Here is a 26,911-nt window from a genome sequence, read left to right on the forward strand (position 1 = left end):
CAACGCACATGCAACCGCAAACAATGCCGGGTAGATTCATCACTGACCACGTACACAAAATTACCGGCCGGTGACATACGTATACGTCGATTCGCATATTTTACTCTTCCGTATCGTATATATGTCTAAACGATGTGTCAACGGCTTCCGAAAGTTCGGGAGAAACTTACGAAATTACTTTATACAACAAGTGCGTAAACACAACGTGGCCATTTAAATAATAACAGAAACGCCAGACAATTTGTTCCAAAAGAAAAAGTCATAGATTACGATCTACATACTCTGAAGATGATCAAACGGCTTGAATTTTGAGAAGATGACTTTAGCGACATCTATAGATATCAAATTAATCAAATCCTTTGACTTGCCGATCATTATTACACAATGGATCTATTAATTAAATTATACTGTACATCCTTCATATTGTCTCCTTTTTGTTTAATAAATAAATATTAATTTTAGAAATTTAAATTCTAAAAAAATATAAGTATAAAATTATTATTTATAGCTAAAAAAGAAACGATTAGTCATTAAAGTTCCAAAAGTTTCTTTGAAATAACTTTTAATTATAATAAATTTTTAATTTGAAAGATTAATCTGTGGAAATTTAATTTTTCAAAAATTAGCGAAACGTTAAAAGAATATAATATTAGATAAGATGTGACAAGAAATGATAAATAAATTTTTAAACATTGTGAGATTTTAAGAATTCTTAAAATTTTAAGTTCAACATTTCGTATAAAAATCTCCGAATTGACGGGATCAAAAATCCTTTTATAGTGGACGTAAAATTAAAAGATGGTGCAGTGGACTTTATACTAACTACACTGCATCACCTCGTAACTTTGTGTCTACTTTAAGTCTATAAAAGAATTTTTTATTTTGTTCAGATAATTTGGAGATTTTTTTATACAACTGTAATGTCGATAATTTGGTCACTTCCTTTTATATAAGCATCCTCTTATATAAGATGGATTTAAAATAAAAAACCGACTATGAATGTCGACCATGAAATTATATTTTCCCTGGAAAATGTTTCTTAATTTTTATATGAATTGGAACATTTTTCAGAAATACTCAGAAATATTCGGAAAGTTTACATCTTCTCTCATAATTTTTCGTACAAATAAATTCTGAAATATTCTAAGATTTCTCATCCCATAATTTTTGAAAAATATTTTTAATTTTTTAGATTTTATAACATTTCATCAGAAATTATACTTACGATTAAAAAATCTTAGAAATCTTACGATATTTCATAATTAATATATATGGAAAATTCTGAGAAAAGATGTAGATTTTCTGAGAAGTGTAATTCCAATTCGTATAAAAAATGTGAGAAAGTTATAAAATTATATAGAAATTTTAGAAAATTATATGAAAAATTTTGAGAAAAATCAGGGCTCCCATATTTTCTATAAAACACATGCAGTTATTGTATGTAAATATTTAAATACATGCAGCCATTAAATATTCTCACAATTAATGTAATTTTATATTTAAACATTTGTGACGACACATACAAAAATTTGCTATTAAAAATTTTTTTTCCTTACATATTGCACTTGTAAAAAACATAAAAACAAAGTATAAAATTTGAAAAGTAGTAGAATAGAAGTAACTCATACGCCATTTTTTATGGCATAAGTTGAACAAAGATATTGTCTAACGTCTTATCTTGACATCAGTGTTCGATGCTCCAATTCACCCCATGACTCGTTCCCGCCAGACCAACCGGTACCGACCGGTATTTTATATTTTATGAGATTTATACGGTTACATTGCACTTAATTACAGTGTTCCGTTACTTTCTAATTTGTTCTGTAACGTCGTTTCTTAACGTGTGAAAAAATGTCTGAAGGTAATAAGCACTTGAATGTACACGCGGCAAATTTAACCTCAATATTTGTAATTTTGTATCGTATGACAAGCTTAACCTCTCAATTTCTTAATACAAGTCTTTAAATAATATCGAAAACAAATCTCACGAAATCAAATCGTGTAATGATATATTCTAATTAAGAATTAAGGAATTTGTATTTCTCGTAAATTAAAACGGTATTACATATGTTTATCCGAGCCTGCTTTATTTACGGATAAGATACATTTATTTACAAAAGTTAATGCATATAATAATAGTTATACATATAATGATATTAATTTTATATATTCTATATTAATAAGATTTTATTTATCATATATATTTATGTATTTAATATATATTTCAATATTTACGACTATGATCATATTTTTAAATCTAAAAAAGTATTTCTTATATAGATAGAGCAGCAACAACAGAAGATATGTGGACTCCATATAAAGAATTGCAAAGTCTTGTTGAGAAGTATATAATATCGGTCCCTGATGTTCAAGATCCTCAGTACCATGAACTCACAGAAGCTCTGCGAAATCACAGACAGAATTTTCTTACTATATTAAAGAATCCAGTAAGTGTCCTTTTTATTCTTGTTATATATTAAGTTATTGTAATAAAATATCAAAATATGTGTAATAAGCCTATATGAGCCAGCATAAGATGTACAGGTGTAAATGATATTTTATTTTAAATATAAATAAGTACATATATTGTTTATGTATTTATTTATATTTAAAATAAAATTCATTTGCTTTTGTATATCTTGTGCTGGCTCGTATAGGCTTATTACACATATTATAGATTAATTTCATTTGAGCCTGTATCAAGAATTTTTAAAATATCAAAACTAATATTAGGGGAAAAAATATATATTCATATATATAAATTTAAAAAAAATATATAATATAATATAATAACGTTACATATATTATAATGCTAATTATATGTATATATTGTTAATTATATTAATATTATATTATTTACATTTTAGCCAAAGAACATGAAAAGTCGTGAGGAAATTAAGAAAGGAGTTACAGATGGTATAACTCTTCCTGGTTTAGGTCATCAAATATTATCAAAAGAATTAGTGGACGAAACTCTCATTATATCAGATATGTATGACTTAAACGAGTTTATGGCGTTGGATCTTCTCTGTACGGCTCAACTTCAAATGCCACATCATCCTGGTTTAACACGTGGTTTAACAGCTGTTCTTCTATATTACGATGGAAGAAAAGCATTGACATCAGTATTAAGAACCTTGGTGCATACTCGAATTGGTCACAGTTGGGCAGTGGATGCACCGGTTGCTCTTACAAGACACATTACAGATTATACGAATAAGTTGCAAGAGGATGGCCTATTAAATAGGGTTTTATCCTTGCTAGAGGAAATGGATCCTACTAAGGTATTCCATTAAGAAAAAGATCTTAATAAAAAATTAACTGATATTTTACAATTTTTATAATTTGTTAGATATTTGGATTATCAAAATGTATTAATCTCTCAAAATAATTTTAAATAGGAACAAGATTTACTGCAACAAAATAGAGCATTAGGTGGAGCAAAGCACCATCAAATGGTTATGAAACTTTATAATGACACACGACAGGACCTGGCTGATATCTTGTACTTATGGTCTGCTCAATCGTCTCTTCCAAATATAATTCTATTTCGTTTATTATCTATATTGCAAACACGTCAAGTAGAATCTGAGGCAGGTGAAGGAGGACCTGACAAAGTTACACTTGCACTCATTATGGCTGTTTTGAATGCTTTTAATTTTAGTTTCTTACATAGTCGTGAAAATGGTGAAGGTACAATATATTTTATTACCAGCCTGTTAACTTGAAACTTATATTATAGTGAATTATAATTTATTATTTTTTCAGAATTAATCAATTCAATGCCATTAATAGCAGAGAGGGAAGCACTGGAGGAACTGAATCAAAAGTTAATATCCACTAACATAAATTGGGAGAGTGCTGGATTGCGAGGAGTGACACAGTTTGCTTTAGCGATAGCTATGATTACCATCAAAACGACTACCACTCAATTTCAATCTCAAAACATTACCGCGGAAGATGAAATACTAATAGAAGCAGCCCTAGCTAACAAAGCTTTTCATTTTATGGCCGAAGTTTTGCTCAAGAATAATTGCATACATCAAGAGGAATTTTATATTCGCTATTTTCACACACTGATTTCTGACTTTATATTATTGATGCCTGTTAAAATCAAGGAATTACGTAGTCGCGCTGATGAATCCATGCGTTTGATTCAAGCATTTCAGCAGGAAGGCATCGAACCTCCAATGAACCTGGATAATCATTTTGAATATTTAATGTTAATGGTAGCAGAACTATATAAAGAAGATCCATTTAAACTAAATTTAGCCATGGATTATTGGTGTCATCATACTGATACGACTCATGTATCAGCTCCTGCGTACATTAGTCGCCTGCCATCTAGACAAGTTGCTTTATTTAAATTTATACGTCTTGCTGGAGAGATATTACCGGCAGGTTTATTTGTTCCATATATGAAGATGATAGCGTCTCTCGCCTCATCGCCACAAGCAGCTAGATATGCCTTTAATTTTTTTAAACCAAACGGTAAGTGTAACTATTATAAACAAAATGTATTTGTTATTTGTTTACAGTGGAAAGTTACACAAATGCATTTCTTATATAGGATCATCTGGTTCAGCCACTATTTCATGGGATCATTTCTTCAATTCTTTAAACCGATATTATTATAATTTGAGACAGGAATTACCTCCTAGTCAGGATACAGTGTACAGGCAAAGATGTCATCCGAAAGGAATTATGCCTCAGGAAGTTAAAGGTCTCGAGGCAGTGCTATTGGTTGTCCAAGTGATAGCCAAAAATGATGAAATGTCAAGAGTTGCAATATGCGATCACCCAAATTGGAAAGTTTTACAGTCTTTGATCGGCTTGGTGAGCTGTGCGATGCCAATACCTTTGAAGGGTGTGCTAGTAAGAACTCTTGCAGCTCTGGCCAGATCACCAGAGAGTTCCTCTATTGTTTGGCAAAGCTTGGAGGCTGCTCAGTTTTTGTGCACTATACCAACAACGAGCAGTTATCAGCCGAGAGGCGTGCAAACGGAATTAGAAGAGATCGAATCTAGGAACGAGGAGTATCCGTTAACACGTGCCATGTTAGAACTATTAGATATACTTACTGATTTCCCAATACCACGTCTGTTGGGTGTAGGCCAACGAAATCCAGGATTCGATCCGTATTTGCATTTCATTATCAATACTGTCTTCCTAAGATTTCATACTCGTTCGTACAAAAAGCCTGCTGAAAAGTGGGAGGTAGCGGAAGCTTGTTTGAAGATATTCTCAAAGTTGATAAAGCAGTACGAACCAACTGTTGAAGATTTTGTGGGTTGCAAAGTTGAGTTACAAGGCGGCGAGTCCACCTTGGTCAATTCAGCTCCGGGATATCACTTAATGACGCAATTGCACACTAATTCGGAGCTATTACACGTGATATTATATATCTTGGACGAGGGTTGCAATCATTTTGATACTTACGATAGTTTTCCAGGCAAAAAATATCTCGAAAGTTGCAGCCTTTATTGTTTGGAGATATTGGAGCGTGGATTAAAGATGCAAAACAATTATATGGCGCAGTTGACTGGCATACCTGTAAACAAAATTATGACCGGACTGTCACGTTTGTTACTTGGAGTGAATCCTCGCACGGGTAAACCGGATCATATGATTAATATCGTTAAATACGTTTCTTACAATTCATGGCTATCGAAACAGGCCTTCGTGGCAGTTGGTGTTATTCATGGTGTGACTAATGAACCTGGAGCAGACTCTGAATTGCTGTCGACGTTCACGGCAACTTCTACTTTAGCGACGAATGTCAGGCATGGCTTTGTAGAATGCCTAGACGCGGACAATATCTCGGAGGATGACGACGAGACAATTAGAGCTGATGATCAGAGCAGGCAGTCGATTGGAAATTGTAAAGAAAGGATTCTACTCTTGATTATGCACAGTATCACACGGCCTGCGCCAAATCTTGCTCATTACTTGCTCGGCTTTGAAATAACTAAGGACATCAGGAAAACCATTATTCAGCAACCGGGAATCCTCGGATTCCCGCGTACTTGTCTGCACTCCATTCTGGGAATTTTGGAGCAATCTCTTGAACGCGGTCGCGACAAAATAACCGAAGCTTGCTACTGTTACCTTCATACATTAGCGGCTAATAGCAAAACATCGACACCTGTTCTAAGATTTTTACGTACTACGAGTAATCAGGACTTCGTGCAGAGACATCTTTCAAAATTACCGTTTCAAGGGCCAAATAGGTCAACTGAGCTCGGTTGTATGTCTTGGCTGTTGAAAATAGCGGCTATCGAGTTGCGAGTCGCTGGTGGTAGTTTACAGACTTCTCTGATTCACCGATTGGTGGGTAGTTTCAATCAGGATAAGGACCAGATTGTACCCTCTCAGAAGCTTCTGATGGATCTCTTACATTACATCGATTTCCAATTATATCTGGAACCTACGAAATCATGGGAATTCTTTGATCCATCAGAAATTGAGAAGGTACAGGGTAAATGCAGTATTCCCGTCGCATTAATGGGCGGTCCATCGCTCATCGACATCAGAAAACTGCATTCTCTCATCATCGAAGAATTAACGGTTACACAGAGCAGCGCAACCGCTACCCAACGCAAGCTTATGCAGCAAGAAGTGAAATTTATACTTGCGCATGCTTTGAAGAAGAATCAGACGAAGGTCTTATCCTACGCAACTGTTAAATTCGTAGAGGGTTGGTGTCAAACTACAGAGATACTTTTCTCCGTTGCGACGAATCAACAATTGCCGGTGGTTCAAAGGCAAAATCTTCTACTGAATTTGTCGCACGATCTGCTACAGAAGATGACGTCCTGCGAAGCTTTGAGCGAGATTAAAACGTTAGTATCCGGCACGGTCTTAATGCTGCTGGTAAACTTACGAAACAGTTTTGTAATTCAATCGGATAACGAATTACTGCCGTCGTCACCATCCAACACAACAATGATGAAAATTATTTTAAATCACATCTTACAATGGATCATAAACGCCGGTGCATCCTCGCAGAAAGTCGTGACACATCTTTACGCGGCTTTATTGAACTTTTTGAGTATCGTTGGCTTAGAAAAATCCGAGCACATAAATGCAATTGATTCTATGTATATTAGCCAATTGGACAGTTCATTAAACAAGCTTATGCCCGTGCAGGAACGCTCGCAACGTTACGCAACGATTCAGGTCATCAACAGTTTCGGAAATCAGTTGATGGATATTTTATGCCACAATTGCTCGGGTGGGCATGACGTGTGTAAGATGCTCGCGTTGTCCTGCCTGGATAAGATCTTAGAATTGGATTATGATAACGCGTGGATGATCTATTTAACAAGCAGAGGCTATTTGAAGCATATGATAGACAGCCTATTGGAATCAGACAATTTATTGCGAGACATGCTGAAACCGGAGCCGCAGTCGATGCGGCCTTTGTACTTGTACGAGGCGAAGACGGCAATCTTCTGTAGGATGGCGTCAACGAGATCAGGCGCGGAGAACCTGCTGGAGAACAAGATTTTGTCTTGTATGTCCAGTATGTGTGCATTCGATCAGCATCCTGATGTGAACCAAGGCTTCGAGGGCGGCGATTATTCGTTCATACCTTCGGTCGGGCAACGCTATCAGCAAATTTTCTTACCAGCTTTATATCTCTGCGACGCTCTGTTCACCACGTTAGGAACGGAGAATCAATCGTGCGCCGTGCAAGTCTGCGGATTTCTACAGAGTCACAGGGACACCGTGGAAATGGCTCTAAGAAATGCAGTCTCGCACGCCAATGTCCTTTTCTTGAAGGAGATAGCGTGTCTCACCGGTGTGATATCTAGATCTGCTAATATAGGTTTGTATATTTATTATGAAATGACTTTTGTGAATTGTTCTTACATTATTATGCTCTCCTCTAAATGTAATTGCTTTTCAGATATGTACAAACTCGTGGACGAGGAATTGGCAAAAATAAATATAGACGATTACAAATTAGAGAGCAGCACCGGGATGAGAGAGTTGCGAGCGCATCTGTACCGATTACAGAAGTCGATGCTATCATTGTTAAACAAATTTCAATTGCAGTCGATTCCGATAAATCATAATTACCAGCAAGCCGACGCAAATCAGCAATATATTTCTTGCATACAGATAGTCGCTAACGTCATGCTGTATACACGCAATCAAGTAATGTCCTAAAATAGTGAAATCGTATACGACAATCTACCAGAAACACTTAAGTGCCTTTTTAAAATTTTCATGTTACAAATGAATACTTTCAGATGCAACATAGTCGTATGGATCAGAAAATACGGAATGTACTGTTCGATCCTCATTTAACACCAAAACCTGGAAGAAGGCAAGACAAACTGAAGGATACCTCTGGTGGAGTGTGTTTAGGCACAATTGTTGAACAATTGGTTTCCGTGACAAATTTGCTGCACACTGAGTTGCCGCATATTGATTCCTTAATAAAGAAAGCCCAAGTGATAACCGATATGAGTACAGCGGAATTAAAAAAGGTAAGTAAGTCTTTCAATTGATTTTACTACTCATGTAATACATATGGTAGAAGTTTAATACTATTGATTTTATTAACAGTACATGTCTGAAAACGAAGTGGAACTCGATATAGGAAAACAACGAATGCTTGTTGAACAGAAATTAAATCGCTGGATAAAGGATAAACGACAAAGCATAAAATACTGCTCTCTTATAATAGAGCACGCTTTGTACATTCTTTGGAGTCATTTAGATTTTTATACTATGCAAGTCATATCACGGCAAACCCAAAGAGTGCACGGTTAGTGAAATATTCAATTTTTTATTATAAAGAATAAATTCGCGTTTATAGTGTGTATCTTACACAAGTTTTCATAAAAATTTAATATTCTAATATGTTTATTCGTACAGTATCTTCGGGTGGTGTTGATGAAAGCATGATAGAATGGAAAGTTTCATCAGAAACGCTAATGGAGCTGAAGCAAGGACTCGTTTCTACATTTACGGATACTTTCATCACACAGTTGTTGGACACTACACACAGTGAATACGCAACAGTAGATCGTAGCTTTATCGAAGCTCTCATAAGACGAATTAAAAGATTGTTACAATTTATAATTATAAAATAATGAAGAATTAACGTTTTCATCTACGTACATAGTTTCAATTTTAATTACATATTTTTTTATTCCACTTTATATATTCCATTTATCGTTAATCACCATTTGTTATATAGACATGAACAGTATTTACTCTACTAGAGATGAAAAATAACGAAGTCGATTAAATTTTATTTAAAATTTTATAGGATAAAGCGGAGTTATATGCCCTCACACAATTTCAACTTTACTCACAGAAGCTTGAACTATGACAGCAAACTATTTTCCTTTGCAGTGACGTGTTTACAACTATGTTGCACACACAAACTGCTTGAAAGCGTAAACATGATCTTCAAATGTTGAATCTGTCATGGTTTTTTTCACCCTACAATCTGTGCTGTTTAGAAACATAAATACTATCGCTAGCCGGAATTGACCTATGGACAAAAAAGCCCCGCTCTATTCTATGTAGAATCAATTTTGGTTTATTTATATAAGTGAATCAAATGAAAATTATAATCATTTCCTTAAATCGTTTATCCTCTTTTACATCTTTTGCAAAACATGTTAATAGATTTATATTAACTTTTTTCTTCCAGGTTTTCTTTTTCTATCTAACATTTTTGTATTTTGTAATGAAATATATTGTCAAATTATTTATTACTTGGATAATAGACAAACAATATGTAAAGATGTGATAAATATAGAATATTGTATTTATTACATTTATATATTTACTATAAAGAATACAAGTACACAATTTTAGATTACATATTTGTTAATATAATATATACAAGTTTATAATCATGATTGATATTCGTAAAAAAAAATTTAATTCTATTCTTTTTAAGAAGCAATTACTGCCTCATCCCAAGGACCATAAATGTTATCTTTATATTTTTGACATCTGATATACCAGAGTGGACAAATGAAATGAATAAATATTACAGCAATAATAAAAACGTAAGAAAATATTTGTGAAACATATAAAAGCAAATATATGGTACCAATTGTTAGAATAGTTGATATGATAATTTGATTATTTATTTGCAACAATAGATAAGGTAATAGTACGAAGCACTGAACTGAAACTGTTAAAAGCGAAAAGGCATGTAACGGTGATGCTAATCTAGAGGCCAACATTAATGAGCCAAAGATTGAAGAAGTAATGGACAAGGAATCCGAGAGAAAGATATGTGACGACCCATATTTACTGAATATTAAATGGGTCAAAAACATAAATATCGTCATAGCATAGATTGTATCGGTACTGATCGTTTCCGTCAAGGTTTTTAAAATGGGTGATAATATATATCCAAACGTTAGAAATATTAATACTGTCCACAGATCCTTCGTTGGTTTTACAGATCGATCTGGTACTTTCATATTGTATGTAAAATACCCAAGAATCGTCAACATGCTCCCTGATATTACGATAACATTCGGAGTGGTCCATTCGTTGTTTAGCCAAATAAATACCATGACGAAAAGTACGACGACGCTCAATCTCGTGGATATGCTGGCACCCAAGCTTATCGCTTCTGTTATTGTTACATTATTCGGTTTTATATTTTTACGTAATTGCTCTAAGAAGGAACTGTCCGTGTAATTATCCGGCAATCCGTAATTTTCATACAAATTTTTCTGCCACTGTACGTCTTTCATCCTGAGCTAAGTACCACACCTTTAAAAAAATTTTTGTTTCTTTAAAATTTCAAACAAATTTGTGTATCTATATTGATCAAAACACTTGAAATATTAAATTCTCTCATTAGTTAACAATAATATAAAAATCTCTTATTCATAGATGTAGCCAGGAGGAGCAGAGGGGTCTCTTCCTAAATCTTAAAAAGCAAAAATAATTAAAACCACTTAAATGCTTAATTAGTATTTATAAAAAATTAATTTTGAAAAAGAAAGAAGAATCGGAGGTGAAAGTTATAGAAAGATTATAAATGAGAATCCAAGTGTTCTAAATTTAAATTTTTTCAATTTAAAGAACCAGTTTACAACTTTAAGAGAAAAATAAAGTAAATTCGTAAATAATATTAAATACACTGTCTTTTAAAACCATGATGTAAATACAACAAATTGGAAATAAAAATCCTAAAACGGTCAAACTGAATTTTTAGCTTAAATAATTCTGTGTGAATTTATATACTATATCTATTGCAGAATTGGATGTAGTATATAATGTAGTATACGATATAAAATCACACGGAATTAGTTAAGCACTAAATATTCAGCTTGACTGTATCGGATCTTTTTCCCGGATTTGTTATAAATTAGTAAATTAAATGTGACTTTGTGAATTACTTACCTACCAGTAATTATATAATTAAAAATAATATGAAACAAAACAAATCCAATAGTTCACACCATACCACTCGACTACTCTCTTCACTTCCCAAGTCATAACTCTAATTTAGCCCTTCCTGAACAAAATCCTGGCTACGCCCATGCTTTTATTAGTTAATAATAATATTAAAATCTCTCATTAGCGAATAATAATATTTAAATCTCTCATTAGTTAACAATAATAACGATTATGCGACTACTTACCGCTTCTCACGAGAAACTACCACTAGCTAAACTTTACATTTTTGTGGACTTCGCCAATGGAATTATGGAAATCGAAATAGAGTTGTATTTTTTTTTAAATCTCAACTAGGATCATTAAAGTAAACATTTACTGAAAATTTTTTGACAGTATATATCGTATACATTATGAAAACGTCATGTCTTCTTTTACGATCACAGCTGATCGCAGCTAATTATTTCGAGTAAGCAGCCGTGGGTAACTGGGAGCGTAAACGCCGACATGACCGATCGTCGCATTCGCTGACGTGCTGCACGTCGCCATCTTTTCCCTCGTCTGGGAAATCCACCCGTCGGGGAGAATTATCATCCTCCGAGATCTTGCGCCCTGGGAAATTTCTCAGGGGAACTGTCCGCGGGAGACGCGCACTGGCGGCGGACTGGGCAAGTTTTGCTGCTTTTGGTGGAATTTATTTTCAAAATGGCTGCTACGAGGAGACTGCAAAAGGTAAATTTGAGGTAGCTGTCGTGATCAGTCCTGCGATTGTCGACGGGATTGATCGTGGCGAGTGTCACCGCGCGATCGGCCTTTTCTCACGCGATCGGTCGGTACCCGCGGCGGGAACGGATTCTCGCACGTCAGTGCCAGGTCCTCACCTCGTCACTGACGTCGATTGGGAGTAACGTCAGTCTCTCCTTCGTATGGCCGTTTATAATGCCGTCGTCGACTCGGAAAAGGCTATTTACCTCGCGTTCAGGGCCCGTCTAGGGTGCGCAGTGCCCCCTCCCCCCTTGGACGGGCCCCGTTCAGTCTCGAAACCCGGTGCGACGATGATCGTGGAACCCCGCGAAATACTTAGCCTGCGACTTTTTCCAGGAACTCGGCGACCTCAGGGCGTCGGCGATGAAGAACTTCACAAATATTCAAGTAGACGAGTCCAATATTCTCAACTGGCAGGGCCTGATATTGCCGGTACGTTGACGCATGCCGTCGTCGTATCCTCCGGGGGAACACGTAACCTAAAATACGCGCGCGCGGGTACAAAGTGCACGTCCGCGAGTCCTCGTGTGACTCTGTGCGACTCGTCTCGTTCCTCTCTCAAGTGTCTTCTTACGTTTCTGTCATATTCGAGGTGGAAGCGTAACTTACGTTCTTGAGAGAGGGGAAAAAAAATAAAAAGATGTAATTACTTATATAATATACAATATCTAAAATACATTAATTGGATCAAATGAATTTGTACACATGTTTGTCACTCAATCACTTTGATTCGGACACTTTGATAAAATCGATTCGATCTATTTTTGCCCTTCGTATGGACAAAATTTTTAATATGAGTGGAATATATTTCGATATTCCACGATAAACTAGAAAATCATTTAAATGAATGTATGAATATTGATATACTCGATTAGCGATATGTAAGTACTGGATAAGTTTGTTGCATATATTGTAAAAATATAATGTACAATATGTTAATTATATATTATATAATCTGTAGACTGTGATCTCTGTGTACAAGATTGATTGTAACTATTATATTTTAGTAGAATATCATTTAGAAACATTTCTTAAGTGAATATGTATAAGATACTCTTATTGTAACATATTTTATGTTTATAGTTGAATACTGCTATAATTTTTTTCAAATGCAATAACAGGCCTATTCTTTGTCGCTCCACTGGATTAAAATTTTCTCGTTTTTGCTAAAATATACCTGGTTTTTTTTTCTTTTTTTAGTTAAAGTTCTTGATTCATCTTTCCTCTTTTTCTTTTCATGTTGGAGAGAAGAGAAGATGAATTGTACAAGAAGTCTTTAAAATAGAACAGACTTTATCTATTTCATTTTAAGAACAATTAGGGTACATAATTGAGCTACGAAGAACAGACCTAATATGTGATGCATATAATTTTACTGGTAATCTGTATCAGTGGAGAAATAAGACGTTTTCTTCCATAGGACAATCCACCTTATAACAAAGGCGCATTTCGCATCGAAATCAATTTTCCTGCAGAATACCCCTTTAAACCACCAAGAATAAATTTTAAAACAAAGATATATCATCCAAATGTAGATGAAAAGGGTCAGATATGTTTGCCAATTATAAGCGCGGAAAACTGGAAACCAGCTACAAAAACAGACCAAGGTCAGTTCTTGCACTTTAATTGATGGTTACTTTACGTTTTAATAACAATTTGGAAAAACGCTTCTAGGATTTAAATATAATTGTTACTAATTGCAATTTGCTTAATTTATATTTCTAAAACAGGGCAAACGTAAAACTCGTATTATATTTGTTTTTTATGAAAAACAGAAAGTGTATAGAATATCTCCAATTAAAAATGTATTATTTACACTTGCAGTGATCCAAGCTTTGATAGCTTTAGTGAATGATCCTGAGCCCGAACATCCCTTAAGAGCGGATTTAGCTGAGGAATTTCTGAAGGATAGAAAAAAGTTTTTAAAAAATGCCGAAGAATTTACGAAAAAACATGCCGAGAAGAGGCGAGAATCATCATCTTCTAACGAATAACCCCGAATGATAGCTTTACTTACCATCACCACCACGATGCCTGCCGCCTGTCAGCTGATTTAAACTCAAGCCAATGTATACTTGTCTGTTAATCCCCGTGGAATCTCACAGATTCAAGTTGAGATGACTCTGTACAGTATTGGTTAACACCGACGATATGAATATACGCAAATTGTAATGTTTATAAGAAGTGGGATGAACTTTTCAGAGTACAGTAAATTATGATAAATAACTGTATCATATTGTATACAATTTATACTTGAAGTCATATGCAATTATAGTTTGATTTATCATCGACAGATCGTTACATTCCAGCTTGATCCTGTAGGAATGTATACGATGATGAAAATGGTTCAGCATAGAGACGTCATATTTGTCAGATATAGCAGCGTATGTAATACAGTATGTATTAAAGTATAATTTCCAATGTCGTTTAAGATGTTAATTTATAATTGCATTTCGCGCGCGAATTTATAGCTACTGCTTTATAACTGTTACTAATATTAAGATTACAAATAATAAAAGAGGAACAACGTTTACTTTCAATTTTTAATCAGTTTCTTTAATGAAGATGAAAGATAGTAATTTAAATTATATAATTATAACAAATTATAATTTTTTCAATCTTGTGATTTTATGATATGTGAATACAATTTTAAGTTCTTCACATTGATTAATTTGATATATAAATTTTTTATTATTATATTAATTCCAAGTGATTGTAAGTTAATTTTCAATATCTAAATGTAAGATTTAGATTTTCTTCACAGATGTCTTTGCAGATTTTATTTTATATCCTGTACAGAACTATACAGAATTATCTTAGAGTGCTTTAATGTAAAACCTGATACAATTAAATTTATTTACAGCGTTGTTCGACATGCTTTATTACTGAAAAACGTAAGAACCAAGAAGTAAAATATTAGTTTCTTTTCAAATGTCGTTAAAAAACGTTATACCATAAAAAATAAGTGGACTAACTAACAAGATTACAACATAAATATAATCGAGAGCATTGAAAAAGGGTCTCTAGTCATTTTTCTTTCCATTTGATTATTACAACTTCCGATTTCCACAGTGGGTTTAAACGGCTAATATTACGTGAAAGTTGTGTGAATATTCTTTTTATATGGCTGGTAGTATATTTGAATGGGCAAAGAAGCTATAACTTCTATATTTTAAGTATATGTAATATAATATATATATATATATATATATAATATATAATACGAAATTGACAAAAGCTCCAATTGCTGGAAATGTCTTCTTTGTACTATGTGTGCTGTGTTTACCGAATACTTGTATAGAATTAAGAAATATAATATTTCAAGAGTAATAAGTTACATATGTTGATATAAACAACGTGCTATGAATTATTTCTCCCATTTAATGTATTTCTATGAGAATTTCTGTGTGATTATGCGAAATGATATTCATTATTTAGATTTCAATTCACATCTGCAATTCACATTTATGCAGTAATTTATAACATTTTGAAAAGTATATAAAATGCTAGTGAAATTTTACTTTCATATTTATTTTTTAACAGCACATATAGATAAACAATTGTTTGTAAAATGCTATAAAAATTGAAATTGCTTTACTAGAAAATTTTTTTGTTAAAAATTTGAACGTATATATATGTTTAATAACAAATTATTTTGTTACTGCAATTATGAAAATAACAAAAATCGTGTTTTTATTGTTTTCGTAATTTTTGTCCTGTATTATATTCAAATTTCTTGAGACAATAAAACATATAGATATAACATTAATCATTATAATCGTTAATGTATCTCAAACATTGTAAAAATATTAATTGAATACTATTCATTGTATTGGATATTATTACTTATATGAAAAATTTATACAGCTATTGTGCATATGTGTGAATTACATTCTCAACTGATGATAAACTTACAGTTCTATTGTTAAATCGTATATGAATAACATTAGCATTTATTTTTATATTAGTATTATAAATATTAAGCCTATTCTACAATGTGCTCTTTGTTTCCTGTTTCTTGCTTTTTTCCCTCTGCGATAGTTTTATCGACAATTTTTTGCACACATACTTATTTCTTGTTTCTTTCAAAGTTCGTGAACTTTTATCTCAAGCGATAGAAAATGAAAAACAGAATAAGAGACAAAAGACAAGATATAAAAAATAGCAGAAAGCAAGAAGCAGGAAACAAAAAGCAGCACATTGTAGAACAGGCTTTATATATTATATATGTGTGTGTGTGTGTGTGTGTATGTGTAAATATACACATATATGTATATATACTGTCACAGTCAGTGTTCAGTAAAAATGTATACATTTCGACTAGTAAGTGTATACATTTAGTTCAACACTTTGACTGTGATATGTATATAAAACTTGACGAGAATAATTTTTGAGGGGAAAAAATAGATATTTTGTATCTATGTATCTAGCGTATTAAATTTTGTATAGAAAATTAATGTATTGGGGTGAGTGTTTTAGAAATAATAAGTGCTGTTATAGAATTTCAATTTTATTAAGTTTTGTGTAAGAAAGGGTAGAACTTTCATTTAAATATTAAAATTCCATTAATAAATAAAAAGAGAATACAAATAAAAATAAAATTGCCATACTAATCATTCGTCTTTCTTCACTACAATATGAAACTGTGCAATACAAGTTTAAATTGAACTTTAGCAGTTTATTAAGATCTTCGTCTTTATTTAATCTCATGCGCACAATATACCGTTAACAAATTCTGCATCTCTAGATTTGTAGATCCCACTTTTGGCATACTATAATAAATATTCCGTATATTGTATCAAAACGAGCAGTATTGGATGAAATTGCAATGAAATAATTGAGAAGCTAGGTGGAAGAGGCAGAAGCTGTTAAGTGTTTATCAGCATTGAAAAGTGTATGTTTCTTATTATATAAATTAAGTTACATATTTAGATAAATATAAAGCATATATTAACTTATATATTAAAAAATGCACTTGATAGATGAATGTTAACGCTTACGTACGATTCATTTTATATAAGAAAGTAAACTTAATTTATATTCAGGGGTGGAGTGCAGATTTAAAAAATAATATTGAATTGTTGGAAATGAGACAAGTATATTCTTAATAATACATTCACATTACTTATTTACATATATAATTGATAGACATCAACGTAAATAAAACTATATGTAAATGTACCATTTTTCTTCCTAAATTCACGATATATTCAGATAGTATTTATGTTATCATAGACAATCACAGTCTTACAATTGTAGAAAAATTCCTAATTGCAATATTATCAATGCGAATCATCTTCAGTAACTTAATTGTATCTCGCATTATGAGAAACGCACGTTAACTAAAATCTATTTGATTTAGAATACATATTTATTATAATGAGTACTCACATGTATTACACATCTATTGTAATACAAGTGTAAGTCAAACAAATGCGCATGTAATTAAAATGTAAAAAGTTGAAGAGCAGACACAACGCCGTTATTTAAAAAAATCAATTCCTCCCTGGTTTAAATCTAAGTGCATCATTCCTTTGACACATCGACCTTTTCCACCAAACTAGTCAATTATCAAAAGAATATCTTGCCATTCATTTCAATCACAGAGATGTTCCATGATAACAAGCGTAAGATGCCTAATTCAAATCAAATATTTAGTAATAGGTATAAACACACGTCTTACAGTTCTCAGCATCCAATAATGACTTTATCTTTTATTTTTTTTCTTTAACAATATGTATCTGTAAATTATCGATCGACTATAATCCGTATTTTTGATAATTTTTCCAATTATATATTCCTGTAAAAAACATACATCATAAATTTGAAACTAAATAAATGTCATTAATAATCAGAATATTCAAACTCTAAAAATATACCATTTTCTTGTTAACATTTTCTTGTTAACATGGAATATCCCTTGGATATAATTCACAACCAAAAAATGAGAATAGCAACGAGAAAATAACAATAATGATACCACAAATGATGATGGTGTAATAATGATTCGGTGAATAAAATATGAAGAATCATTAATGTGTACTAAGAGGATATATATTATTACAAATTACTTACATGTTTGTACACATCCAATATCGAATTCAGCATTAAGCAACATATGTATACACCTTTCTGTAAATTACAGAGTGCACCATTAGTTTGTATTTCTATAAGTACTAGTAACAATATATAATATCATGCTTTACATACCGATCTTCCGGTGTACGAGCCAAGTATTCTCGTTCGATTAAGCCTTCGATACGTTTTTTAATTATTACAGGTGAAGGCAAAAATCGGCCTCTTAACTGTTCTGTTACTTCTGTTACCAGTATATTGTGCTAATAAGAGAAAGTAAATTGATATTATACTCGTATATTTTATGTATATTGCAATTTATCTCGAATAAAAATGTATTTTTTATATTTGCAAAAAATAAATTAGTCGTGTTTGATAAAGATAAACTTATATTATTCATAAAAAATTTTAAGTTACATACCGGCATACGCTTTCGGGCTTTCATAATTCGTACGATAGCTGCTTCGATCTCATGTTTCCGATCCTCATCAACTTTATTGCGCGTTTCTCTTCTCTCGGGTTCCGATTCTCCCTTCGCTGCTACGGTCTGGATCTTTACTCTTAATAAAGTAATACAAATATTCAGTGAAAGATGATTACTAATATGTGATTACTAATATATGATTATTAATATATGTTCATTATTTATCACATAGAAATATAATACCTATGTAATTTGCTGGTAAAACTATCGTTTACACAGAAACAATTTGTAGATTCGATTTCCTTGGTACGAGGATGTTTAAGTAAAATTCTTTGTGTAGCTTTACCCATGGCAAGAGATTGTAATGCTCTAACCAGGTCCCTCTCTGGAATATCGGTTTCACCTTGAATTTCCTACAATATTTATACATATGTATATATAGAAATTATAAACATTTTAATTCTTAATATAATAACGTATTTGTAATTAATTAATTTAAACTAACCTCATATGTTAACCTTTCTCTCTTATTGAATAACATTAGCACGCACATTTGGTAAGTGGAAACTTGTATTATGTGCTTTCGTGGTGTATTACAGAGGCTACTTCGTTGGCTCAATAAACTACCACTTGCATTACTACCATTTCCAATAGAACTCGAAGACGATGGAGTATCTAAGCCTCCACAATTACTCTCTTCTCTTCGTGGTCCATAAAATATAGCGTTCAGATCAGCAGAACCTGTACAAATTTTTGTTATTTCAATCATTATATTAGATATTTGAATAAAAATAGATATTGATAAAGATATACAAAGATAATAAGTACTAACCTAATTGTGGTTGTAACGTTAACTGTCGACCACTATGTTTAGCCAGGTAGAAGCGCCGGAAGGCATCAAAGGCATCACGCGGAGAAGTGGGCATACTGCATTTTGGAGTGGCTGACTGCGTTGGCCAGAAACCAGTTGTGAGTACTCGGACACTTATATCCACACCATGCAGATTTGTCTTTATGAAATATACAGAATAATTAATGCACTATACATATAAATATTAACTTTTTAACAAAATGTTTTACAAAATAATGTTAAATGTAACCAAAATATTATGTGTTAACAATCTTCAGGGTTGCCACAGAAAATGAATTTAAAAATTCCCTGACTCAGGTTTTTCAGATGAAAACGGAAAATTTTCCATGACCAATATAAAATATGTAAATTTTAACATTTAAAATCGAAAGTTGTAGAAAAGCTAACATATATTATTAAAAACAATACAAAAAAGCTTAGTAGTGTAATAAAATTTTGAGTGTAAATTCAAGCCAACAGCAAATTAATTAATATTGGAAAAAAGAATGCAGTTATAACAAAAAAGGGTGATCAAATAAAAATACTAAATAAAAAAAATATATATTTTAATTATCTTATTAAAATCGTTTTAAATGCGTAAATTTTGAACGTATTTAATTATAAACATCAGATATAATATTTAAAAAATTATAATAATTATTTGTGGAATAGGAACAATTTAAGGGAACTGTGAGCAAATTTCAAAATTCCAGACTGTTTTTATATTTCCCCCTGACTTTTCTCACTTTTCCATGACCAATTTCAATTTCCTTGACTTTTCCCGGTCTGGGCAACCCTGTGACAATCCTGAATCTTGTCTCTATAAGTTGGTTGTATACTAATTTATAACTTATATAGGAGGGAAATATTAAAATAAATATTTATACAAAATTTTAATACCAAAATCATAGAAATATTTAAAACATATTTTCTCATAACAAAACCTTTCATTATATTCTGTTTCATGTCATCAAGTCTATATGCTATTATATTATTTTGATACTTACGCCAGATTGAAGGACATGATCCTTAAATTCATCCATAATAGTGTTGCTGACTGTTATGTCCTTAAACATACCTTCCAACTTTGATGTGAATTGACATCCACATTCAGTCTAAAAAAAACATTATATATTATTAATCTCTATTAATATAAAAATGAATAATCGACATCGATTCAAGTAAATAAAATAATTTTAGTGTTTAAAATATCATTTTATCTAGTTCTAATTCTTACCTTAAGTTTGGATATCATATTCTTTTCACTATCATCTGAAACAGATTTATTCAACAATAATCGTTTGGCTAAATGTTGTTTATAGTACCGTTCGAATACATCCTTTTCTTGTAAGAAACGGAATAAAACCATAGTTTTATCTAGGATTCCTTCAATCTCTTGCTCTGTCATCTAAAACCAAATATATTTATGTCGAACCAAACATATTTATATCGAAAATCGTAAAATATATTGCAATAATGTACACAATACTAACTCCTTTAACACCTTTCTTCAATTTATCGTCGATAAATAATGACAGATATTCTGGACTTTTAGGATTTAAATTAAGGAAATATTCAAAATCCGATGCTATCGTCTGTTTGTAATTCTTGTCATTATTGAAAGAATAATGTAGAAAATGATCGAAACGATCCTTTAGATCTAACAGATTTTGGACGTAAAGAACGGCATTTGTGGTTGATTCATGCTCTTCTTGCACTAACGCACGGCCCTGTTCTCTAAGGAATTGAGATACGCAGTCGCATACAGTGCGCAATCCATCCGACACTCTCGAAAATAGTTTATACATACAGCCAAGATCTTCTGTTTTCTGATTTTTGAGCATATGCACTACACCACTGTTTTCCATCTACCAAGCACAGAAAAATGTTAAGATCACCATAAGATGCAATTTAAACTCAACTATATCAATTAATATAATGTGGAGTATAAATAAAAAAAATTAATGCACCTCAACAATGGTTTTCATGTGTATTTTGATTAACTCTTCTTCTACAACTTCTACTATCCGTGATTCAGTAGATTCATCTAAATAGTGTTTTGCTCTTTCAGATTCTTCACAGATTCTAGCTTCAACTTTTTTTATGTATACCGATGCACTATTTTCCGCCAGAAATTTTTGAGATTCCATCTGAAGAAAATAATTTTCGAAGTTACATATGTGTGCGCGCAAGTATATCAAACATAAATTCTTATAGAGACATCCCCATTAACCTGGATCCCCCACCATTGAAAATCAAATTACTAGACACTCACTCTATAAAACTCAGCACTCTGTTGTAAAAAAGGCCTTTCAAAATCTTCCTCATAAACTTGGCGATTATTAATTCCAAGTAACATTAACATTTGGCAGGCATTTTTTATAGCGCTACGATCTACTACTTCTCCTCTTCTTTCCCTTGCAACCATACCTAATAATGTTTCCCGTAAATGGTCTCTAACGCATCCATATCTGACCACCTAAAATTAACAAAAAACTTGTTAATATTACACTTATTTAACAATCACTCATTATATACATAAATCAACAGTTATAACAATTTAATGTTGCAAAATCAATTATTATATAAAACTTAATTATAATAGAATATTAAGACTTCTAAATAGATAATGCAAATTAGAATATTTAAAAATTACCTGATCTCGAAAAATAATTAATCCAAGATTATACACATTGTCTACATCATTCTGCTGAACATACACTCTATCCATGTACATCAAAATGTCTCTGATCATCACCATTGATGTTTGGTGATCGTTCCACGCTAGATTTAAAGTTTGTAGGAAATTGTTATGCAAGGAACGAAGAACATCTTCTCGTACTTTGTTTTCAAGATGTTGCGTTACAACTTCTTTCAGTCCTGTATACAATCGTTCACCATATTTATGAAGTACCATTGTATAAGCATTGCGATAAAGTTCTTCAAAACTGAGGCCAGAGTTATTTTTCTTCTGTATCTCTTGGATAGCGCTCTTCAATAAGGCCCAGATACTTTCTACATACTTCTCATCCATAGTTGTCTGTGAAAAGAGTGTTTGAAAGTTAATTGACTAAATAATACTATTGATAACTAGATAAGATTAAATCAACATTTCTATTCATTTCTGTTTAAAAAGAAATCATAAATATTTATGTAATAATTTTTAATATTTATATAGTTGCAAATATAAAATACATTAAGTAATACAAAAATATAATTGTCTATTAAAAAATGTTAACTTATGCTTATTGCATAAGAATAATAAAATCATAACAGATAATAACTCTCACAAGAGTGTTACGAATTATAAGAAGATTGCTCTTATGTATCAATCCTGATGCAGGGATTGTCTCAACCACTCTGCTCCCTTGCTGCTGTAGATCACAGTCTTCGTTTTGATAATCCATACTTTTTAACTTTTTTATGTACAGATTTTGTTTGTATATTTTGCTTTATCATAACCTTAATAAAAATGTTTACAGATAAGAAAGAGAATTTGAGAAAAAGAAGATTGTTTGTTTCCTTTTTCACCATTTCATATGATATTTATCACAAAATATTTAGGTTATATAATATATCAAATAAATACAGTTTATATCATTATCAGTCATTAACCCTCTGTGAACCAGGTGGAACATCAACATGGATCAAATTTGGGTATATCTCATACTCCATGCTATACTTCGTATATTATAAATATACTATAATTTAGTGTGATTGGTAACAACACATTCTTCATTTGCACGAAATCGGCAACACATATAAGCGCTTTTTAAGAAGTTATAAAAATTTTTGCTGGGGTATTCACACCCCACCTAGTTAAGTTAATTGTTTAATCCTCCACCACGGAGGGTTAAACAATGTAAGCTTAATTTACTAATAAAATGAAATTTAATGTAATTATACAAACAATCATAGGCTATACATATAAATCCGCTATTAAATCTAAAGCAAGATCAATTTTTTTAATTAGATCAATCCGTGATATTCATTATAAAAAAACTTCATTTATCAAAAGAGAAGCTTTTAATTGTATGTTAGAATAAAATTAAATATTTCAAAAATTAATTCAACTCTTATGTGATCTGCTTTATGAAAACTGGATAAGCAAATTGAGAAATATATTTTGACATATTTCTATATATAACCTATTATACACAAAAACGATACAAGCAAAATGTTTGCACAAATGTAGTACAGATTCTTGTTAACATCATGCTAATTTCGTCATAAATTACTGGTTATGTCATTTTACCTTATCACGTTATTTGTTACTAAAAAACAAGATACTTCTAACATTATAAATTTGAGAAACAGTAAAATATGACATTTAAGAATTTAGCATGGTTATGCAGCTGCACTTGATCACAATTCTTTTACACTGCTATAGTATAACTATTAATTATCAACTTCTTTCTTGATGTTAGTTCGAATAATGCTTAAGAATATATGTGCATATTTTTAATGATCAACATATTTATTTAATTAACATATTATGTTTGCTAATTGGTGCCAATATGTTACATATTAGAACAGAAGATGTATATGATACATAATTACAAAGAGTAAAAAGAAACATTTTTAATATAAGAAAAATATAATTAATATGTAAAATTTAATTTAACGAATATATATATATCATTATATACAATTTTTTTTGTATACAGGTCTAAATTAAGGATACCAGTTTGACAAATTTAGTACAGTTATAATATCGATTCTATATTATCTGTTCTGAAATTTATACATTTAATTCAACTGATACTTAGTTGAGAAATTAATTATTAGATCCGTTTTCTATGGTTGAATCGGTACACTTTTATTTAAAATAAAATAGATACATATTTGAAATTTGGCAGAGTTTTAGTGTAGTCCAGTGCAGCAACAAAGAATAGACCCAAGAACTGTTAACAGACCTGTTCTTTTTTTCTTCCCTGGTTCATCTTTTTTCTTTTTTTCTCTAACATGGAGAGGAAAGGAAGATGAACCGTCTAAGAAGTTCAGCTAAAAAGAACAGGTCTTTTGATAGTTGCACTAGTATGTACATATATATTCTTTGTACTTACAGTGAAACAGATATATGTTTGATATTCAGCAGAAAGCAAGAAAGTTCGAATAATTCAGCAATAAAAAATAAATCTCTATAGTCACCACATAAATCATTGAATAAATAATATTTATTTTTAATTTCATTTTTAATTATTTTTAAATAACTGCAGATGTCTTATCTCACTTAAACAAAGATGACCGACTCCAAACAGCATCCGAGTTTCCTAGTTCCACAAACTTAAGATTAACTTTAATCTCTGTCTAACTTATTATTTATCTTTTTCAAATTCTTAGAACTAAGAAAGATGAATTAGTCAAACCGAGATTAAAATTAAATTACGTTAGTAGAGATAAGTATTATATATTTTCACCATTATAGATTAACTGTATCTTGATTCAACTTCATCTTTCCCTAAAAGATTAGATAATTAATAGTTACACTATAGTAGTGTGAAAGACAGTTGTGATGGAATGCAGCTGCATAACCATGTTAAATTCTTAAATGTCATATTTTATCGTTTGTCTAACTTATAGTACTAGAAATATTTCGTTTTTTAGTAACGAATAACTATATTGGTGGAAATAGGCATTAATCGATCACGTATCATCGTAATCTTATTATTTAGTTGTGCATATCAATTAAGATTCTGAGGTATTTCAAGTGCAAAAGTATAAAAAGCATTTAGATCATACGAAGCCCTAAATTGTGCTATACTTACGATAAACGCGAGTTGCGAAAGGTCTGGAAAGTGGAAAGGTTTCAAACAAAAACTCGGAGTATGGGAGGTTCCTTTTTCTTTTAATCAACGAAAATATTGGAAATTTCGCTGAATCTTCTCAGCCAGTGCAGACATGAATGTACGCGACAAGAAAATTGTTCTTTTCACCTGAATTTCTTACACAGCAGATCTTTTGTCTTCTTTTTCTCTTCAACGTAGAGAAAAGTGAAAGACGAACCGTACGGGTTCTCAATTTTCTGGCAAAATAAAATCATCGGACAAAATTTGATTTTTCCTGGGGCTAAGGACACTAATCGTACAAGAAAGTTTCAGCTGAAAAGAAGATCTGCGAATAGAGCTGCTGCAAGTTGCAACAGTCAAACAGTTTCATCCTCGCGAGCTCAAATTGGGATACGAATCCGTAGTGTCCAAACTGTCCAGAGATGCGGGATTAGATATGTTCGAGTTACTTACATATTTTGCACTCAGCATTTTTTATTTCTCTCTCTTCAACGCTCGAATATATAGATCTGTTTTCTGTAGCTGAATCAATCGCTGCATTCAGCAGAAAAAGGAGCTTTGCACAATTGTAAAATTCTTTAATATGATCTTGCGGTCTTGCCCTTAGTTCCTCACTGGATCTAAATGTATAAACCAATCACATCTACGAATTTTACAACAATTGCAAAGCTGCTTTTTCTGCTGAACACAGCCACACACAATATACACTTTTAAAACTAAGATATAAAGATATACGTTTGATACTTGACGAAAGCGAGAAAGAAAATTCTAATGCAGTATGTATACTTTAGAAATAAAACAAAGATCTTATATTTATCTCTTTGAGTGTAAACATTTTTAAGGATTTGAAGTAACGCGAACGGATTTATTATTTACGGTTGACGCTCCATGTTTCAGGTAGGTTATGGGATGATGTTTATACATGTCGGATGCATTCGCGTTGTCGTTGCCGACACAAAGGCGCAAAATAAACAAGTAAATAAATAAATAGGTTGATCATACACGGGTAACGCAAAACGGCACGGCGCGTAGAGGGGTCGACGGAGAAGGGTAGGGAGGGAGAAAGGGAGGAAGGACAAGAGGAACGACAAACACAGGATTCGCGAGGGGGGGCTCTCTCTCTCTCTCTCTCTCTCTCTCTCTCACACCCCTTCTCCTCCCCCGCGCGGATGACCAGGCGTTTCTCCATCCGCATCCGCGGTAATTACTCACCGGGAAAGCACGTATGCGCATCTTGCTCTCCTTCTTCATCAGAGCACTGCTCTTCATCATGTCGGGTTTTCGGTCTCGGGCGCGTCAAAAGTATCTCTCCTCAGAAATGCCGTCCCGACGTGAAGGCTGCCTCGACGAGCGCGCGACGCCGCGTGCACATCGACGCACACGCACACGGACACACGCGCGAAGCGCGCGCGCGCGCACGCACGCACGACACGCACACGCACACGACGCACCGCTGTTTGCGGGGCCCGTGACTCTCTTAAGCGCGGCGGGCGAAAATCATTTACGTATCTGGAACAGCCGATGACGATCGCGCGCCTTGCTTCGCGTGCGATAGGCACGCACCGATCACTGGACGGCACTGCTTACGAAGACAACGTGTCGAAGACCGACGACGGG

General features: G+C 32.5%; 4 protein-coding genes across 7 annotated transcripts; 2 read left to right on the top strand and 2 right to left on the bottom strand.

Moving 5' to 3' along the window:
* The first annotated feature begins 1,703 nt into the window (after positions 1 to 1,703).
* Positions 1,704 to 9,613, top strand: Nup205 (nuclear pore complex protein Nup205). Its single transcript, XM_018448485.1, has 10 exons — positions 1,704 to 1,861; positions 2,281 to 2,447; positions 2,868 to 3,284; positions 3,402 to 3,693; positions 3,769 to 4,491; positions 4,571 to 7,831; positions 7,913 to 8,163; positions 8,259 to 8,498; positions 8,578 to 8,779; positions 8,890 to 9,613. Exons 1-10 carry the CDS (start codon positions 1,852 to 1,854, stop codon positions 9,105 to 9,107), a joined length of 5,781 nt encoding a protein of 1,926 aa, XP_018303987.1. The 5' UTR covers positions 1,704 to 1,851; the 3' UTR covers positions 9,108 to 9,613.
* A 310-nt stretch (positions 9,614 to 9,923) lies between these two features.
* Positions 9,924 to 11,823, bottom strand: PIG-C (phosphatidylinositol glycan anchor biosynthesis class C). 2 transcript variants are annotated; one of them, XM_018448487.1, is made up of 2 exons: positions 11,640 to 11,823; positions 9,924 to 10,781 (listed from the first exon to the last, which is right to left on the bottom strand). In XM_018448487.1, the coding sequence occupies exon 2, from the start codon at positions 10,740 to 10,742 to the stop codon at positions 9,924 to 9,926; it is 819 nt and encodes a 272-aa protein (XP_018303989.1). In that variant the 5' UTR covers positions 10,743 to 10,781; positions 11,640 to 11,823. The 2 variants fall into 2 exon arrangements, with proteins under 2 accessions (XP_018303989.1, XP_018303988.1); XM_018448486.1 differs by having other exon boundaries at positions 9,924 to 10,761; positions 11,640 to 11,821.
* Positions 11,824 to 11,976: 153 nt separating this feature from the next.
* Positions 11,977 to 14,679, top strand: Ubc10 (ubiquitin conjugating enzyme 10). Its single transcript, XM_018448484.1, has 4 exons — positions 11,977 to 12,123; positions 12,493 to 12,588; positions 13,577 to 13,763; positions 13,981 to 14,679. Exons 1-4 carry the CDS (start codon positions 12,097 to 12,099, stop codon positions 14,148 to 14,150), a joined length of 480 nt encoding a protein of 159 aa, XP_018303986.1. The 5' UTR covers positions 11,977 to 12,096; the 3' UTR covers positions 14,151 to 14,679.
* A 2,084-nt stretch (positions 14,680 to 16,763) lies between these two features.
* Cul3 (cullin 3) lies at positions 16,764 to 26,878 on the bottom strand. Of its 3 annotated transcripts, none has more exons than XM_018448483.1 (14): positions 26,507 to 26,878; positions 22,162 to 22,545; positions 21,781 to 21,984; positions 21,476 to 21,655; positions 20,999 to 21,373; positions 20,743 to 20,913; positions 20,513 to 20,620; positions 19,488 to 19,665; positions 19,161 to 19,396; positions 18,899 to 19,068; positions 18,653 to 18,791; positions 18,367 to 18,494; positions 18,232 to 18,288; positions 16,764 to 16,928 (listed from the first exon to the last, which is right to left on the bottom strand). In XM_018448483.1, the coding sequence occupies exons 1-13, from the start codon at positions 26,564 to 26,566 to the stop codon at positions 18,264 to 18,266; spliced, it is 2,358 nt and encodes a 785-aa protein (XP_018303985.1). In that variant the 5' UTR covers positions 26,567 to 26,878; the 3' UTR covers positions 16,764 to 16,928; positions 18,232 to 18,263. The 3 variants fall into 3 exon arrangements, with proteins under 3 accessions (XP_018303985.1, XP_018303983.1, XP_018303984.1); XM_018448481.1 differs by lacking the exon at positions 26,507 to 26,878 and adding an exon at positions 22,796 to 22,936; XM_018448482.1 differs by lacking the exons at positions 16,764 to 16,928; positions 26,507 to 26,878 and adding exons at positions 17,315 to 17,956; positions 22,796 to 22,936.
* Positions 26,879 to 26,911: the final 33 nt, after the last annotated feature.

The sequence above is a fragment of the Mycetomoellerius zeteki genome, unplaced genomic scaffold (genome assembly GCF_001594055.1).
Source record: "Mycetomoellerius zeteki isolate Tzet28-1 unplaced genomic scaffold, Tzet1.0 scaffold221, whole genome shotgun sequence".
NCBI classification, from domain to species: domain Eukaryota; kingdom Metazoa; phylum Arthropoda; class Insecta; order Hymenoptera; family Formicidae; genus Mycetomoellerius; species Mycetomoellerius zeteki.

Bases quoted from the DNA above. Each gene is read 5' to 3' on its own strand.
- Nup205 (XM_018448485.1), top strand. The intron at 3,285-3,401 runs GTATTCCATTAA...AATTTTAAATAG, and splicing joins AGGAAATGGATCCTACTAAG to GAACAAGATTTACTGCAACA. The intron at 8,164-8,258 runs GTAATGTCCTAA...GAATACTTTCAG, and splicing joins TGCTGTATACACGCAATCAA to ATGCAACATAGTCGTATGGA.
- PIG-C (XM_018448487.1), bottom strand. From the start codon at position 10,742: ATGAAAGACGTACAGTGGCAGAAAAATTTGTATGAAAATTACGGATTG.
- Ubc10 (XM_018448484.1), top strand. From the start codon at position 12,097: ATGGCTGCTACGAGGAGACTGCAAAAG. The intron at 12,589-13,576 runs GTACGTTGACGC...TTTCTTCCATAG, and splicing joins GGCAGGGCCTGATATTGCCG to GACAATCCACCTTATAACAA. The intron at 13,764-13,980 runs GTCAGTTCTTGC...TTACACTTGCAG, and splicing joins AGCTACAAAAACAGACCAAG to TGATCCAAGCTTTGATAGCT.
- Cul3 (XM_018448481.1), bottom strand. From the start codon at position 22,912: ATGGATTATCAAAACGAAGACTGTGATCTACAGCAGCAAGGGAGCAGA. The intron at 21,656-21,780 runs GTGAGTGTCTAG...TATTTTCTTCAG, and splicing joins AGAGTGCTGAGTTTTATAGA to ATGGAATCTCAAAAATTTCT. The intron at 18,495-18,652 runs GTATGTAACTTA...TTCTCTTATTAG, and splicing joins AAGCCCGAAAGCGTATGCCG to CACAATATACTGGTAACAGA.